Here is a 15,658-nt window from a genome sequence, read left to right as displayed (position 1 = left end):
TGGCATATGACTCCATTCATGTATTTGAATGATAATGTATTTGTAATGAATTTGGTTTGCTAACATTTTCTTCAGGATTTTTGCTTCTGTGTTCATCAGGGATATTGCTTGTAATTTTCTTTTCTTGTAGTGTGTTTAGCTGGCTTTCATATCAGAGTAATGCTGGCCTCATAATATGAATCTTGAAGCACTCCCTCATCTTCTATTTTTTGGAAGAGTTTACAAAGAATTGGTATTAGCTCTTCTTTAAACGTTTGTTAGAATTCAGATACGATGTATTTTGTATCTTTTCAGTGGAATGAAAAGATAAAATCTGGAAACAATAAAGAGGGTCTTATGGATCAGTCTGGGACATTTAGTCTAAGATAATACAGAATAAGGAGATAGTAAAGGTTTTTAAATAGAGTAGTGAAACAATGAAGGTGGTGTTTAATGAACACTAATCTGAACTACATTTTAAAAAATATGTTACATGATTTGTTTCCATTTTGAATTTAAAAAATCTTATTTTTGCTCATGAATTTCTAAAACATCAAAATGAGTGCTAAACTATATTTAGTTTTCATCTGTCCTTATAGCTATTTTAAATCTCACAGTACAAGATTGTTGTATATACTTTTGCATTCCCATTCCCTTGGAGTGCTTTCAGTTTTAGTCTTAGAAGGAGTTGAATGTGTGTACATTTTAGCTGATGATGATTATTAAATCCTTTTCTCTTTGGGTTCACCACTATTACAATCTACTACTTCAAAAATGTATAGAATACAAAATGGCTTGAGAGACAGTCTAGAGTCTGGATGATCATGGGAGCAACTACAAGACTACTGTAATAATTCAGGCATATGGTAACTGTGGCCACAGACCAGGCTAAAAATAGACAGTTTGGGGAGAGGGTGACAAGAACAAAATTTCTCTTGGAAAATTTATGAAATCTGGCTAAGGCAAAAGGGAGTAAGAAAGAATGATTCAAGATTATTTCCACTTTTATAGTTTAGAAACAGAGGGAAGGGTTATACCTATGAAAGCAAACCTGTGTTGGGAGGTAAAACTGGTTTTGAGGTGGACATGCTGGGCATCCCTGTTATACTGAGATGGGAGTGAGATATCCAAGCAGAAATAGCTTGTGGACTATATTTTTCTACGAATATAAGAATAGTTAAGATATGTTAATTCCCAGGCAAAATAGATCTAAATATGTGTTTAATAAGAAACTTTAAAATATTTATAAAATCTCAGATATACTGGAGTCTTAGATTTTACATTTTGGTGACATTCATTTTATTTGCAAACAAAAATAGAATAAGACATTGTAGGTTCTTTTTCCTGATCTAATTTCTTCTAATAAATCTATTCTCATCTGATAAAAATATAACACAAAACCTCTGTATAAAATATCTTCTGCCATATTTCTTTGAATGACTTTGCCTATTTCTAATTTTCTGTTTAAGATCCAGATAGGGCAGAGTTTATCAGTCTGTGCTTAAACCTTTTAAATGGCTTCCTATTGCTTTTAGGATTAAGACAAAAATCCCTAGGCTAGAGGAGCTGCATGCTCTGAATGATGCCTGTCTATCTCTTCATTCTCACCATGCACTACTCTGTCTTCTACTCCCCATATGGCAGCCACAGTGACCTTCAGGCTCCCTCTCATTTTAAGCCTTTGCACACGTCATTGTTTTCTGTCTGGCATCTTCTTCACACCCTACCTACCCATCTGCAGCCTCTTTTTCTGCTTAGTACTCACTTATCCTTCACTCTTCAGGCTACATTGCACTCATTCAATGAAGACTGCCTGGGCTCAACCAGTTCCCTTTGTATAACCTCTGGTAACATCAAGACTTAATATACTTAACACAATTTTGTCTGTGTTTATGTGTGTGATTATTTGTTTAGTGTTTCTTTCTCCAACAAAATTAATTTTCATGCGGGCAAGTGTCTTGCTTTTTTTGCCCACTGTATCCTTAGGACCTAGCATAATATGCATTTGTTGAATGACTGGATAACTGAATACTGGCAGCCGTGACAGGGAGATTGGACTATTGATGCTATCTCAATGTTCCAGCCTTGTTGAGATAGTGCTGAGCATCTGGTAGCACTTGTGTCCTCACCATACTCCAGGTACATCTCTGGATAATATGTGGAAAGACAGGGCAGTGGAGAGTGTATCTTCACAAAGTACTGAAGGGTTTATATAGCATACAGCCATGCTGCTCCAGATGGGAAGGGAACATTATTCTGACATTCTTCAAGCTATAAAAATACTGCATCTGCATTTAAAAAAAAAATCAAACAAATATAAGAAGTAATGAGCATGTGCAAATTTGGTGATGCTCAGATTAGGGATTAGCCTATTTTACTTACTTTTTATCTAGTTAAAAATATTTTTCCCAGATCCTATAATTTTTATTTTAGACAGGATTGCTTTTGACTTCAAAGTGTTGTAATCAAGGTAATTTTATGAAGAAAAAACTTGTTTTTCATATAAATATAAATAGGGTCTTCTTAGTATACTGGACCAAAAAATTTTTTCTTCCCCTCTTTCTGGATTTTAACATCAGATTCTGTTTTTCCCAAAAGTCATGTTTTCTACTGTGTTCTTCCTCTAAAGAACTGTCTGACGGAATATGTTTTGTCTTCATACTGGCATTTTCTTCCAACACAAAGATAAACATAAAGCATGCCTGCTGCTTTCATACCCTTGGATGCCAGTTTCCATAGCATGTGTACATATGAACCACTAGCCTAAATAGTCAGCTCACCTAAAAGATACTCAAAAGTCATGAATGACATACTAGTGCCACGAAAATTAGCACAGGTATGGATTCTTTGAAAACTATCAATTGTTCCAAAATTTGCTTCCAATATCTCATCACAGCTGTTTGCATTACATTTTAATTTTATCATAATGTAGATTTATGACATTATTCAAAGATGTTGTCTTTTAAATTGAAAAATTTTCAGGAAAGAAAGTTATTTTCCAGCCATGATTTTTTGATATATGTTTGTATAATTGATAGTTTAAGAAGGGTGATAACTTTAAGTAATACAGTAATATCAAATTAATTATTATTCCAAATCAGTTTCTTTCACACATTTCTCCACTCTTAAGAGGTGTGTATTGCAGTTATATAAAATCGACTAAATTTCAATGGGTAAAATTTAATACCTTTGCAATGACACCAATTGTTGTGATATTTGATTTCTTAAAGTCATTGTATTTTAATGTTTATCAGTTTGGGAAAAAATCAGATACAGTAATATACTGCTATTTTTATTTAAAATGAATTGAATTCTGGTATTGCCCTCCATATGTTCTTCAGACATAGTTAGATTTTTACATACTTGACCTTAGTTTTATAAATAAATTTGTCCGAAGAACATCCCTGAAAAGATTTAGCCTGCTTCCAGTTGCTCCAGAACAACAATGGTAACATCCTTAAAATTTCCCATTCTGTGGAAACTGCCTTAGGAATCCTTCAGAGTCAGTTTACCTCAAAGGCTGTTGGGTAAAGAGGGCAGGGAAAGAGTATAGCAGTGTCATTAGCCAGGGCTCGCCATTTATCACAATGAGACTCACTGGAGCCTGGAGCTCTCAATAATCCTAAAAATTTCAAAGACATATTCTCTTAAGAAGGACACATATTCTCATGGACAGCTTTCTAAGTTAGGAGCTAATGATACCCTCAACCTACTTGCCTTTTTTTGCAGATATGTGTGACACAAAGTACGGAAAATTTCTGCTGAATTGAACCTGTAATGAAGGAATTTATAATCAGTTCTAATGTAGTTGAGACCTAAAGTATATTAGACTTTCATCAAAGGGAATGATAAAAAGCAGCATTAATGTGGGTGGATAGTAATTATTTCGAAGCTCATAATTATTCTCCAGTTAACTACAGAGAAATGCTGATATTTTTATTCCTTTTTGAAAAAATAAAAGGCACTATGGTCAGATTCTGAATTGTAAGAATGCATCATACATCTTTTATAAAGGCTGATAACTTTGAATTATACTTAAGTTAATGGCAAGGGAACTATTTTAGATTTAAGTGAGTTCAGAGTTCATGGTTAGGAGTCCCTTTACCTTTTGTAGTACTGTTGTTTCACCACTGAATCTATTTATTGCCCATAGGAGGTATAAAATATAGTATTTACTCTCTCTCCCTTTCAAAAAGACATGAGGTCCACTTTCTTATTAACTCTAATAAGAGTTATGTGTGAGTTCCTCAAGGAGGACAGACCCTATAGTGTTTCAAGATAGGATAAATCACTTCTACACTCAGGTTTTAGAGGACTCATTTGCTTTATATTTTGGTGATTTAAGATACCCCTTTAAACTGCTGGTATTGAAGATGCACTATCTGTAGTTTAAAAGAAGCATAAGCTGTGGTTGGAATGTTGATAATGATTGCTATTTATTATGACGGATAAATGTTTTACCCTTTAGGGAAATCATGTTGATCAACTTTCAGGAATACATAGTCTAAATAGTGGTTGCCTAATTTTCATAAGACAATTAATGACAATTACCTCTTACAATATTTTATTTCTACTTAAAATTTTTTAACATCAGTAATTATATCAACAGTAATAGATTAAAAGAAAAGAAAAATGAGCCAGAGTTGCTAATATCCTTGAAAGAAGAGAGATCAAGACAATGGTTTTCTTTCCAGCCTGGGAATAATGAATCTTGAGATTATATAACGATGTTTCTGTTATCCACAAACGTATGTTTACTCCACTGAGGCTTCCTCAGGGAAACCAATGTTGAGTTAGTTTCTCAATTTGCAACGCAAAACCTCTCAGATATTTATTCTCAGTTCCTTTAGGCACATGAGATAAAGGAAATCTGCTTTCTTTCTTCTTATAATTTTTTTTTTTTTTTGGTGGGAAAACTGTTATCAGTCCTCTTTTTCCCAGGTAACCTTCAAAAAATCAGATGTGTAAAAAATTCTTGATTTTAAGAAAACCCAGCTATGCTTGACTCACTAAAATACTGCTGGAACCCATAATGTGGGAACAATTTAATATCATCCAATAATAAGGTTTTAAATAAAACCTATAGTATTCAATAAATGAGATTCTTTAGCTGGGAGAGTGACTTAATCCTTCCCTAGGGTAATGATGCCCTCATCTATTCATGATGCTGAAGCAATATCTGTAATCTGTTTCTAACCCTTCCGATTTGCTTACAGTAAAGGATGTTCTATATAGTGTATGTATGTAATCATTATCCCACATCATTTAGAGGCATGCAGCTTTCTGAATAGGGAAGGTGATAATAAATAATGTAGCAAAAGGCTGGTTCAACCATTCCCTTCACGGAAAAATTCTCGTATATACAGTATCATTTCCATGGTTTATCTACTAATGCAGACCCAGAGTCAAATAGCAACTGAGAACTATGTTTCCCATGCAAACAACTGGGAGATCATATGTTAATAAAGGTTCTTTTACACTCCCATCTCATGTAGACCAAGAGCTAACAATTCTGTATGTGTGCAAAGTATGTAAAACTGTTGGCTCTTGTCTGTAGAACCTGAATGATTTCCCAAAGAAGGGAGTCATGTAAATTGCCTTGGGTACCCTAGGAGGAGAAAGAAAGATAATCATCCAAGAGAGATACCTTATAAAGCCCCACACTTAATTTAATTGTGATAGGTTTACATTTGTCTCCAAAAATTATTGAACTAACAATTCAACAAAGAAAAACTTGAGCTCACATTAACAGTTTCCCAATATAGCCAAGAGTCAAGCAAATTAAGTCATTTAACTAAAATTTGAAAACAGGTGTGGTTTTGGGAGCAGTAAATAACTACCAATTAATGTGTGTCATTAACTAGTAAATAAAACCATAATTTTTATATAGTATCCTTGAAAATAAAAATGCAAGAAAATATTTTTGTTGAGGTTTGTCCATTTACTCCTTTAGGTAATTACAGAAAAATTAAAAATTTTCTAAGTCTAATATTTTACATGATATTTTAAAATTGGAACTATTTCAAATATAGTTCTGATACAGCAATTTTTAAATTTAAATTTAAATTTCTTTTACTTTTCAGAAATGCAGCAACATTGTTGCATGAACATTAAATAATACTGAGGATACTTTCTGCATTTAAACAGGGTCATATTCAAGACGTAGATTTCTGTGAACTTGCAACTGAGTGCTAATTATAAACTATTGCTTTCATCTAGGTTTTTTCTTAATGGAATGATTGCTTGCAGGACTGTGAAATATATCATTTAACTTACTGTGTACAGCTCCTCTGTCCGTATTTGGAATGGCCTTGAAACTATGACCTTACAATCATGTAGTCAATGGGTCCCTTCAGTTACATCATCAATTTCTCCATTTCCAATCTTTAGATCTTTGCCAGTTATTACTATTTTTCAAGGCTGTCTCTCTGAGCTGACGAAACTCACCTATATCTCATTTTTTCCTTCTGTTTTCTGGGATGGTGTTCTTTAATTCTTTGAAGACTGTGATATTAGGTATAGTTTTGAATTACAAACATAATGCATAGTAATCGCTGAAAAGACTTAGAAATCTTTCTCAAAATGTTTAACAATCCTTCCCTATGAAGTGTGCTTAGAGTTAATGCCTGCTTCTTTACTATTTATATTATTGAAATCAACATATGACTTTCAGCCCTCTTTTTTTTTCTTCCTTTTTCTATAAGTATTATTTTATGCATGACAAAATTCTCTTGCTTACTGTTATGTGGTTGTCTGTCTTTTAACTTGAGTGTTATGTGTTTGTAATGATTGCTTTTTGCATGAGGATTATGAAATGCCATACAAATTAAATGGTTGTGGAAACAAAAAGAAATGTAGGGCTTCACCTGCTTTTTGTACACTGAATAAGTCAATCATGTGACACTTAAAATTACTTTCATATGGCCTGTGACTTCCCCTTTGGTGTGTGCCTTTATTCTTAGCAAATTAGTGTGGTTAAGAATAATAAAACATTTATTAAACATTCACAGTATTTTAATACAATTATTATCCTAAAATATGATCCCATTATAAATAATTATACTGGGCATGGAATTGCACTAGGACATAATTCCATTATATTTCTAAATTGATTATGAAATATAAGCCCTGACTCTGTAACTACCTTAATTGCTAAACACCAACTTCTACAGTGGTAACTTTGCTCTACCAAGTGATGAGATTATTTATTCATACACTTGTGCAAGTTGAAATTTCTTAAATCCATGGTTAATATTTAATGAGAACACATGGGGAAATATTTGTATAATAACAAGTAATTTTAAAAAGTCACAGTTTTGAAAAATGTATGATATAAAAATGTATAAAACCTAAGTGTTAATGCTTTTACAAAAAAAAAAACAGAAGAAAAAAGAAACCTAAAATTTTTGGTATCTGTTTTCCCTAATGCTATTATACTGTCCCAAATTAAAGAATGAGTTTGGCCTACTTTCTTTATTGTTGTCTCCAATTCAAATTAGAAAACACACTGAATAAATTAAGTTCTTTCATCTAATAAAACTGTTAACTTTTTTTGTATGCAGTGGGTATTTAAAAAAAAAATCATTTCCTTTGCTTATGACTTGAGTTTCAAACCGTAACGTATTTTTTATGCTGGACATATTCACAAACCAAATCTTCTATGAGATATTTTAGGGAAAGTGTTTTTTTTTCTTAAACAAAATAGGTAATCAACTTTGATGTAACCACTTTCCCACTCTTTTTTGGAAATATCCTTGAGAATTTTGGTATTTACATTTATTTTTTCCCCTCAGTCTTGTTTATTCTTGAATTGTCTTTTTTTTTTTTTTCCCCTCCATTTCTCCGTTCTCAATCCTAGGTCCCCTTACAAAGAAACAGACAGATGATTTAGGTGATAATGACGGTGCTGAAGATGAAGGTATTTTTTTTCCACCAAATCTATTTGCATGACAAGGGCCTCACTCACTTTTTCCACCCCTTTCTATTTTTTTACTTCTTGTCTTTTTTTGAAGAGTTGTTTTTAATTCCCTTTTTTGATGTGTTTTGTCTTCTTGCTTGTTGTTACATATAAATACACATTTTTAATTTTTTAAAAAATGAGTGTTAAGTTTTGCTTTTGATGCCAACCATTACAACCTTTTAAAAAGGGGGCTTTTTTTTGTTTTCTTGAACTGACTTTTGATATGTTTCATCCCACGTTTTGACTGAAACTTGTCCATATTCCCTGAACTAACAATCTCTCCCCTGTAGTCCCTCTGTACCCATTTTGCATGTTTTCTAATCTATGTAAATATTTTACCCAATATCTAAATGTTTCATTTTTACATTCGATATTTGTTTAAAAAAACCCACACCCAATGAAATGAAGGACAAGCTAAAGGCTGATATAAAGTGTTTCTTGAGCAATATAATTTAGATTAAAAAAATACTGTTTTCTGTTGATGTGCTTAAATATCACATAAATAAATGAAATCATATAGATATGAGGGATATTACACCTATTTAGATAACTGTAGTAAACATTATGCAACCACTTAAGTACTCTGAGAAGATTAGATGGATATCCCTTAATTTCAAAGGCATGTAATTTTGAGATTGGCAAATGAAAATATTCTGAATTTCAAATTGTTGCCAACTATAAGTAATAATGTTTTTCCTACTGTACTAATAACAAAATTCGTTTCTCTTTCCAACTTTCTTATGACATACAATTCTACCATCCTCTGTAAATGTAAGTACTCAGTAGATTGATTTGACATTTCTCATTCCATTGTGTACCTTTACCTGGTATTAAATGGACTGTTTAGAGAGGGCCATTGATTCTTTCAGTTCATTTTGGCTCCAATTAGTTCTTTTTTTAAATACCATCCTAGTTATGGTTCTTATAGAGATAATTAATGTAATCTCAGGCTTAAAAATAGTTCCCAGAACCCTAGCAATTAAATCTCATAAAGATATTAATAATATGGTAAGAAAGATTTTCCAAAATAAAATAATCCACAAGCGGGTCAGTAGACACGCTAGTTCCATGAGGTAAAACTATGAATGAATGCATCCTTAACTGTTTTCATTAAGAGATATATATTTAATAAACTACTTCATAGTAGAAAATTAAATTATAGAAGCAAAGTATTAAAAGCTTAAAATTATATTGAGTGTTAATATTTTTATAACATTTAAGAATTCTTTTGATTAAATGAAATTTATGACATTTGGTTAAAAATTCATTTATCATGAACACCACCAGTGGATTAAAGATTAAATACAATGCAGTCATTAATGTTTGAAATAAATCATTATAGCTGCACAAGATTGTCATTTTGAATGCTAAATAGCTAAAAATGGACATAATATCAAAATGCAAATTGTGATTTTTTTTTTTTTTTTTTTGCGGTATGTGGGCCTCTCACTGTTGTGGCCTCTCCCGCTGCGGAGCACAGGCTCCGGACACGCAGGCTCAACGGCCATGGCTCATGGGCCAAGCCGCTCCGCGGCACGTGGGATCCTCCCAGACCGGGGCACGAACCCGCGTCCCCTGCATCGGCAGGCGGACTCCCAACCACTGCGCCACCAGGGAAGCCCTGTGATTTTTTTTTAACGTTGTTGGAAATCTGAAGTATTAAAACATCAAAGACATTTATTCACTTTGAGGACATGGGTTATTGTTCCCAGTGCTCTCCCTATGAAGAGTGCTTCCACTTGGGAGCTTTGAGATTTGTTGAACCCTCTGAAAATCCTTAACTCTTAGACATTTGTTATCTAAATAATACTTAAGACTTCCTAAATTCTTAGTGTGTACTCACAAGGTTAGTATACATCATTTTCCTGTTTTAAAAATATTTTGAATGCTGATTTAATATACTTTTTTTTTTTTTTTTTGGTAAAACAGCATCAAGTGAGATATTTACATGTTTACAGATGATACCTCTGAGCAACCACAGTGAGCTAAGCCCTATAAACATGAATATATCTCAGAGACCTATTTTGAAGCACATGTAACATTTTTAAATAGCCATTAAAAATCTCCTAAACCCCTACTTAAATTGGCAGGTAGTATTTAGGTTACGTACTAAGCCAGTGGTCATAAGAGTTATCAAATCAATAAATATATTTAAATGCACAAAAGTGTAGGGTCAAAGCAGTTAAATTCAAGTTCTGTCTATTCCTCTGTGTTATTTGGGTAATTGTTTAGAAGACAAGAAGGATAAATTCAAATACCCTCCAGTTAAAAATCTTCATAGAAAAGTCTGAGCATCTTCCGTTGAATTTGTTTGAAAATTTTTCTGTTGATGTGAGGGTGAATGAAAACCGATGCTGATTTTCACATTTAATTTGTTTCAGATCTTGAATCAGCATTATTAGATAAAGCAACAAACTTAAGCTACTTGATAAACTACTTCAGTCAGAAGTCTAGTTATCTGGTCATTTATATGGGATTGTCCATTATTTCCTGATAGCCCAACTCTTTTACTTGATTTCTAGCTTTCTGTCTCAACACTTTATTCAGAGGCTAGGTGAGACATTGACTGGGGCGTGCCCCTCATTCACTTAAACTCATCCAAAGCTTCTCAGTGGAGCATTGTTCTTTACTTCTAATTCTCATTTGTGTTTTTGCCATTATTTTTTGCCACTTTTAGGCCAAACACAATTGTATCAAATTTTAATAATAATCATAAGAGCTGCATATTTTTTGGTTTTTTCCATAGTTTCAAAAAGACTAATCTGAAGTGATTAAAACTGGGTCAAAGCAAAATCCTAGATTTCTACCAATTTATTTTGGGAATTTAAGAGATATTTAATTTTTTAAACTGTGCTGGGAATACCTTAATTTTTCAATATTCAAATGCAATTTTCTATCCTATATAGAGCTTTTTAAAAGTTGCTCTTGTAGACTTTTGTATATTTTTTAACTAAAAATTGTACTTTTGATCGTAAGTCCAGTTTAACAAATGCAGATTCATCCAACACTTCTATATTCTCTTGCTGGTCTTGAATAGTAGCTGAGGTTCATCAAATGAGTAGGGGGCAAAAAAAATCTTGAAATATCTTTAAATGTATCAGGGAAAGATTTAACTGAGGCAATACCCCACAATTTTAAAACTGTTAAATGCTCCAAAACTCAAAATTATGGGCAATTAAAAACTTCATGAGTCCTTTAAGGAAAAAGAAACCAGTAAACATGTTTAAGGAGTTATGTGACTAATAATTATTCACTAGGGTTATTTTTTTTGAATTTTATTTTATTTTTTTTATACAGCAAGTTCTTGTTAGTTATCCATTTTATACATATAGTGTATACATGTCAATCCCAATCTCCCAATTCATCCCACCACCACCACCCCCGCCCCACCACTTTCCCCCCTTGGTGTACATATGTTTGTTCTCTACATGTGTGTCTCCATTTCTGCCCTGAAAACCGGTTCATCTGTACCATTTTTCTAGGTTCCACATATATGTGTCAATACATGATATTCGTTTTTCTCTCTCTGACCCACCCCACCCTGCATGACAGTCTCCAGATCCACCACATCTCTACAAATGACCCAATCTCATTCCTTTCCATGGACGAGTAATATTCCATTGTATATATGTACCACATTTCCCCCATCCATTCGTCTGTCGACAGGTATCTAGGTTGCCCCCATGACCTGGCCACTGTAAACAGTGCTGTAATGAACATTGGGCACATGAATTCACTAGGACTATTAAAGGGAATTATGACTTCAAACATTGGTTGTCAGGCAAAAATAAATCCACATTAACTGCTCTAGAGCTGTTGGCACTTGCTACACTGGCTTAAATTTTTGGTTTATCAGAAAGATAAAATAGTTACTAAAATTAAAAATCAAGATGTCTACTCAGATTCCAGTTTATTATTTTTTAACTTGAAAATCTTAAATACTTTCTTACCATAAAAATTTTAGAAGAAAAATAATCCTCAGTTTAGTATTTCTCTTTTATCTTCCCACATTTTTCTGAGATTTAGATGCTTAGCAAAGCTTTAAAACATTGCAAATAACAGAAAATATAAACATTCTTTAGGAATATTTGTAGTTTTACTAAACCTGAACTAGTGTTTTAGTCTTTGGGTATTCTTTTGATTTCAGTAAGGTAAGTAGCAGCTAGTTTAGGCAAAGTCGGATATCTTAGGTAAAATCTACTTTATTTCTAAGGGAAAATATGAGACAAAGTTTAGAGGGACAACATGGCTCTAATAAATTCATTATAAGCTACTACCTCTAATATATTTCAACTAAGACATAGTGGCCACCCCAAATTTTATTATTAAAATGATGGCATTAGCAGATAGCATTCAATGGTAAGCTATCTGATATATCAGTTTCACTTATAGAGGTCTGGTTCTTTTTAAAATCAAAGTAAATAGAGATATAATTTAAACTATTTACATTTATTGTTATATTATTATGTTATTATATTTATCATATTTAAACAATTTACTATTATATTTACATCAAGAATGACCTGTAGACTATGAGGAAAAGTAAAGTCTAAGATAGAGCTTATGATAAAACACTATCAAAAGTAAAGTCTAAGGTTGACCACTCTGATAAAACATTATAAAATAATTCTAATTTCTCTGTAATACAAATATGGCATTTTCCAAGCTTTATTAGCAATATTGAGTTGTTATGTACAAAAATTGTAACTATTTTGGCAATTAATACACCATATAGCATTAACTTAAGGGTTACTTCAAGCAAAAAGAAATACTGTTCAGAACACAGCATTAGAATTTTATAAAACTTTCTGGAAAAGAACTGCTGGACACACTAAGTTCTTAGGCAAAGTTGAAATCATTGAGAAGTTTAGGAAGACAAATTGGAAATTAGAATCAGCCCAAACAATCAGTAATCTTTCAAGTGTAATTTTCAAAGAAAAATAGAGATATACCACTCAAAATTGCTCCTAGCATCTATTATCGTATTTTCAGTGTTTCCTGACAAAGTCCACTTCATTCTGTTATTTGGTATAAAATATGGCAGGTCTTCCCAATGTGTGCCTGCATTGTTTTCCAGGTGAACAGAACGATTCTACCAAGATTTCATTACTGTTCACAGTTGGTGCTTTGTAATTCTATGTAATTTTAATTAAAGAAGAATTCTGAAACAGACTCCCTCTGTGCTACCTCGAAGCATACAATTAGAAGAGCACAGAGTCTGCTGTGAATAGTCAGTTAATGGCTTCAGTTTAATAATTTATTATTGCTTTTTCAGTGCCAGCCATACTAGAAAAACACGCTAAAACTGTGCAGCGAACAGGCATTTAAGGAGGAGAGTTTGACAATTTCAGAAGAATTGTTTTCTTTCTGTAAGCCTAACATCTCCACAAGCCCCCAGATCTTACAAATGAGTGAATATCATTTTCCCTCCCAACGATTTAAGGAGAAAATAAATTTAGTTTTTTTTTTCACTAAATGTAGCTGAGTCTGGTGAATGTCAAAGTATCCTCATCTCACCATTTAAAAAATAAGACAGTCTTCTCAAGTACCCCCTCACAGGGAGAGGGGGAGGTTTTGATAAATTTATACACTGATATTAAATATTAAGTCAAACATAAAGTAGCCTTTTTTAAAAGTCCTAAATTCTGCAGTTAGCTATTTCCCCAACTTGAAAATCTGGACAAACAAGTTGAGCTACAATTCATGATCTTAAAATGATTTTCATTGAAAGAAATCACTTTATTATTATAGTAGAAAACTTGAAGCATTTACACTAGTCATCTTTTTTACAAGAAATATAAAGCAGCCTCTAAATTATCACCAGTTTTTTCAATGAGTTTATATCATGTTAGTCCATTCTGAAAGTTGAAACCTCAATTGTTATGATGTAGGAGATTTGTCTCATAAAAAATGTCAAAAGCAAAGGAACAAAGCCATACTTTTAAATGACACTTTTAATATTGTCATAAAAGAAAGATAATACACGATGTAATTTTGTTTCAATTGTGGACAGAAGAGATCATCGACCATTATCTAATGGTAATGTTTTAGGTATGTTTATATTCATAATCATAGAGATACATGTACACATATAATACTTCAATCTACATAATAGTTAAAATCATGTTCACCAATATACTGCTTAGCATTTTTATCTATAGAACTTAGTATCTTTTAATACCAATTATAATTATCCTGTGTTTCCCTTATATATTATTTCTAGACCCTTGTTGAAACTGCATAATCGGGGTAAAGTATCTTAGAAAAGCACATACATTTGATTAAAATTTAGAGCTGTAGAAATCACTTTAACATCATCCTAAACTTTGGCATTTTATGCTTGGATTTAGCTGTATTCTGTCTCATGTCTGTATGACAAAATCTTAGAGCCAAAGTGGGGCTAAGAAGAGTAGAATAGTTACAAAAAGAGGGTAAAAAATATGTTAGTCTGTTTTCCTCTTCTGAAGGGTAAGGGTAATTGGAATCAGCAGATGACCTAGACTGAACTGAAAAATATCATTTAAATGAAAGTCCCCTAAATGTAACAAAGACAGAAATATAGATGTTTGGACTCTATTGCCTAAACATTCATCTGAGAGTACTTGAATAGTTAAATGAAACTTCTTGCAACCTCTATAGCACAGGGTTGTAATTATGTTCTCAAATTGGAGCATAAGTTATTCCATGTAATTATGATGCATTCAGTACATATCTTTACAGTAATTAAGAAATGGAAAAACAGTGTTTTATTCATAGTAGCAGTGATACCATTGTACTTAGGTTATGGCTCATAAATTCCATATGAAAGCTATAACATTTGTAAAATCAAGTTTTAAGTATCATTATCATTCTATTATTTCTTTTGATTCTACTGTCACATCAGGAATCAATAAAAAAAAAACACTCAAATTCACACCTACTTCCAATTTGTCCAAGTTTTGTGATTCAGTTTATAATATTTAACAAAATTTTAGGTAGAAAACAATGGATATCTATTGCTATTTTCTGCAATAGATCTTAATATAAGTTGCTTAAGAAACACTTTAACAAAGACAGCAATTTAAAGAACTATGTTAAAATCATTCCCTTTTGTCCCTAAAATGGTAAATGTATTCTCTGTTTCATTATGCGTGTTGAGGATAAAAACAATTGCCAACCATTTGTTTTTCAGATATTCGGGACAGTGGGGGCCCCAAACCAGTGATGGTGTATATCCATGGTGGCTCATATATGGAAGGGACTGGAAATTTATATGATGGGAGTGTCTTGGCAAGTTATGGCAATGTGATCGTCATCACAGTCAACTATCGACTTGGGGTACTCGGTAAGAAATTTCTTTCCCCCCCCCCATCAATCCATGAAATATGTGATAGTTTCGTTTTGCTTTGCTTCACTCATTGTTTTATGCTTGTTGATTTTGAAGCAAAATTTTTGATATTTTCAATAAATTCTATAAATATTCATAAATTACTTGACAAAAGACAGCTAGGGTTGGTTTTAATATTTAATATAAAAGGTAATGAAATTATTCACATTGTTATGGAGTGCTATTCTTAGCTTGGCTTTATAGAAATGTGAAAGGCAACAATGGCAGGGCCTTTCTTAAGAAGGATTAGTCCCTGGGCAGATTTTTCTCTCTTCTACTTTTCTTTTTTACAGTGCTATAAAATTGCCTGAGGTTTGACATGAATGTAGAAATAAGTTTTTATTCTCTTCAAG

General features: G+C 32.5%; 1 protein-coding gene across 4 annotated transcripts in view; it reads left to right on the top strand.

Moving 5' to 3' along the window:
• The window catches only part of NLGN1 (neuroligin 1), a gene marked incomplete at both ends in the record, with an annotated part of 709,231 nt that overhangs the window by 212,010 nt on the left and 481,563 nt on the right, over positions 1 to 15,658 (top strand). For 3 of the 4 annotated variants that reach the window (XM_079704460.1, XM_079704459.1, XM_079704458.1), the window contains one exon: positions 15,111 to 15,263. In XM_079704460.1, the coding sequence (XP_079560586.1) occupies positions 15,111 to 15,263 (153 nt within the window). Of the gene's footprint in view, positions 1 to 7,837; positions 7,898 to 15,110; positions 15,264 to 15,658 lie in introns of all 4 variants that reach the window. The other variant, XM_079704457.1, reaches the window with a different exon arrangement.

This window comes from Hyperoodon ampullatus (genome assembly GCF_949752795.1).
Source record: "Hyperoodon ampullatus genome assembly, chromosome: 5".
Classification (NCBI taxonomy): Eukaryota; Metazoa; Chordata; class Mammalia; order Artiodactyla; family Ziphiidae; genus Hyperoodon; species Hyperoodon ampullatus.
Note: the sequence above shows the minus strand (reverse complement) of the source record. Positions and strands in the feature narration are given on the sequence as shown.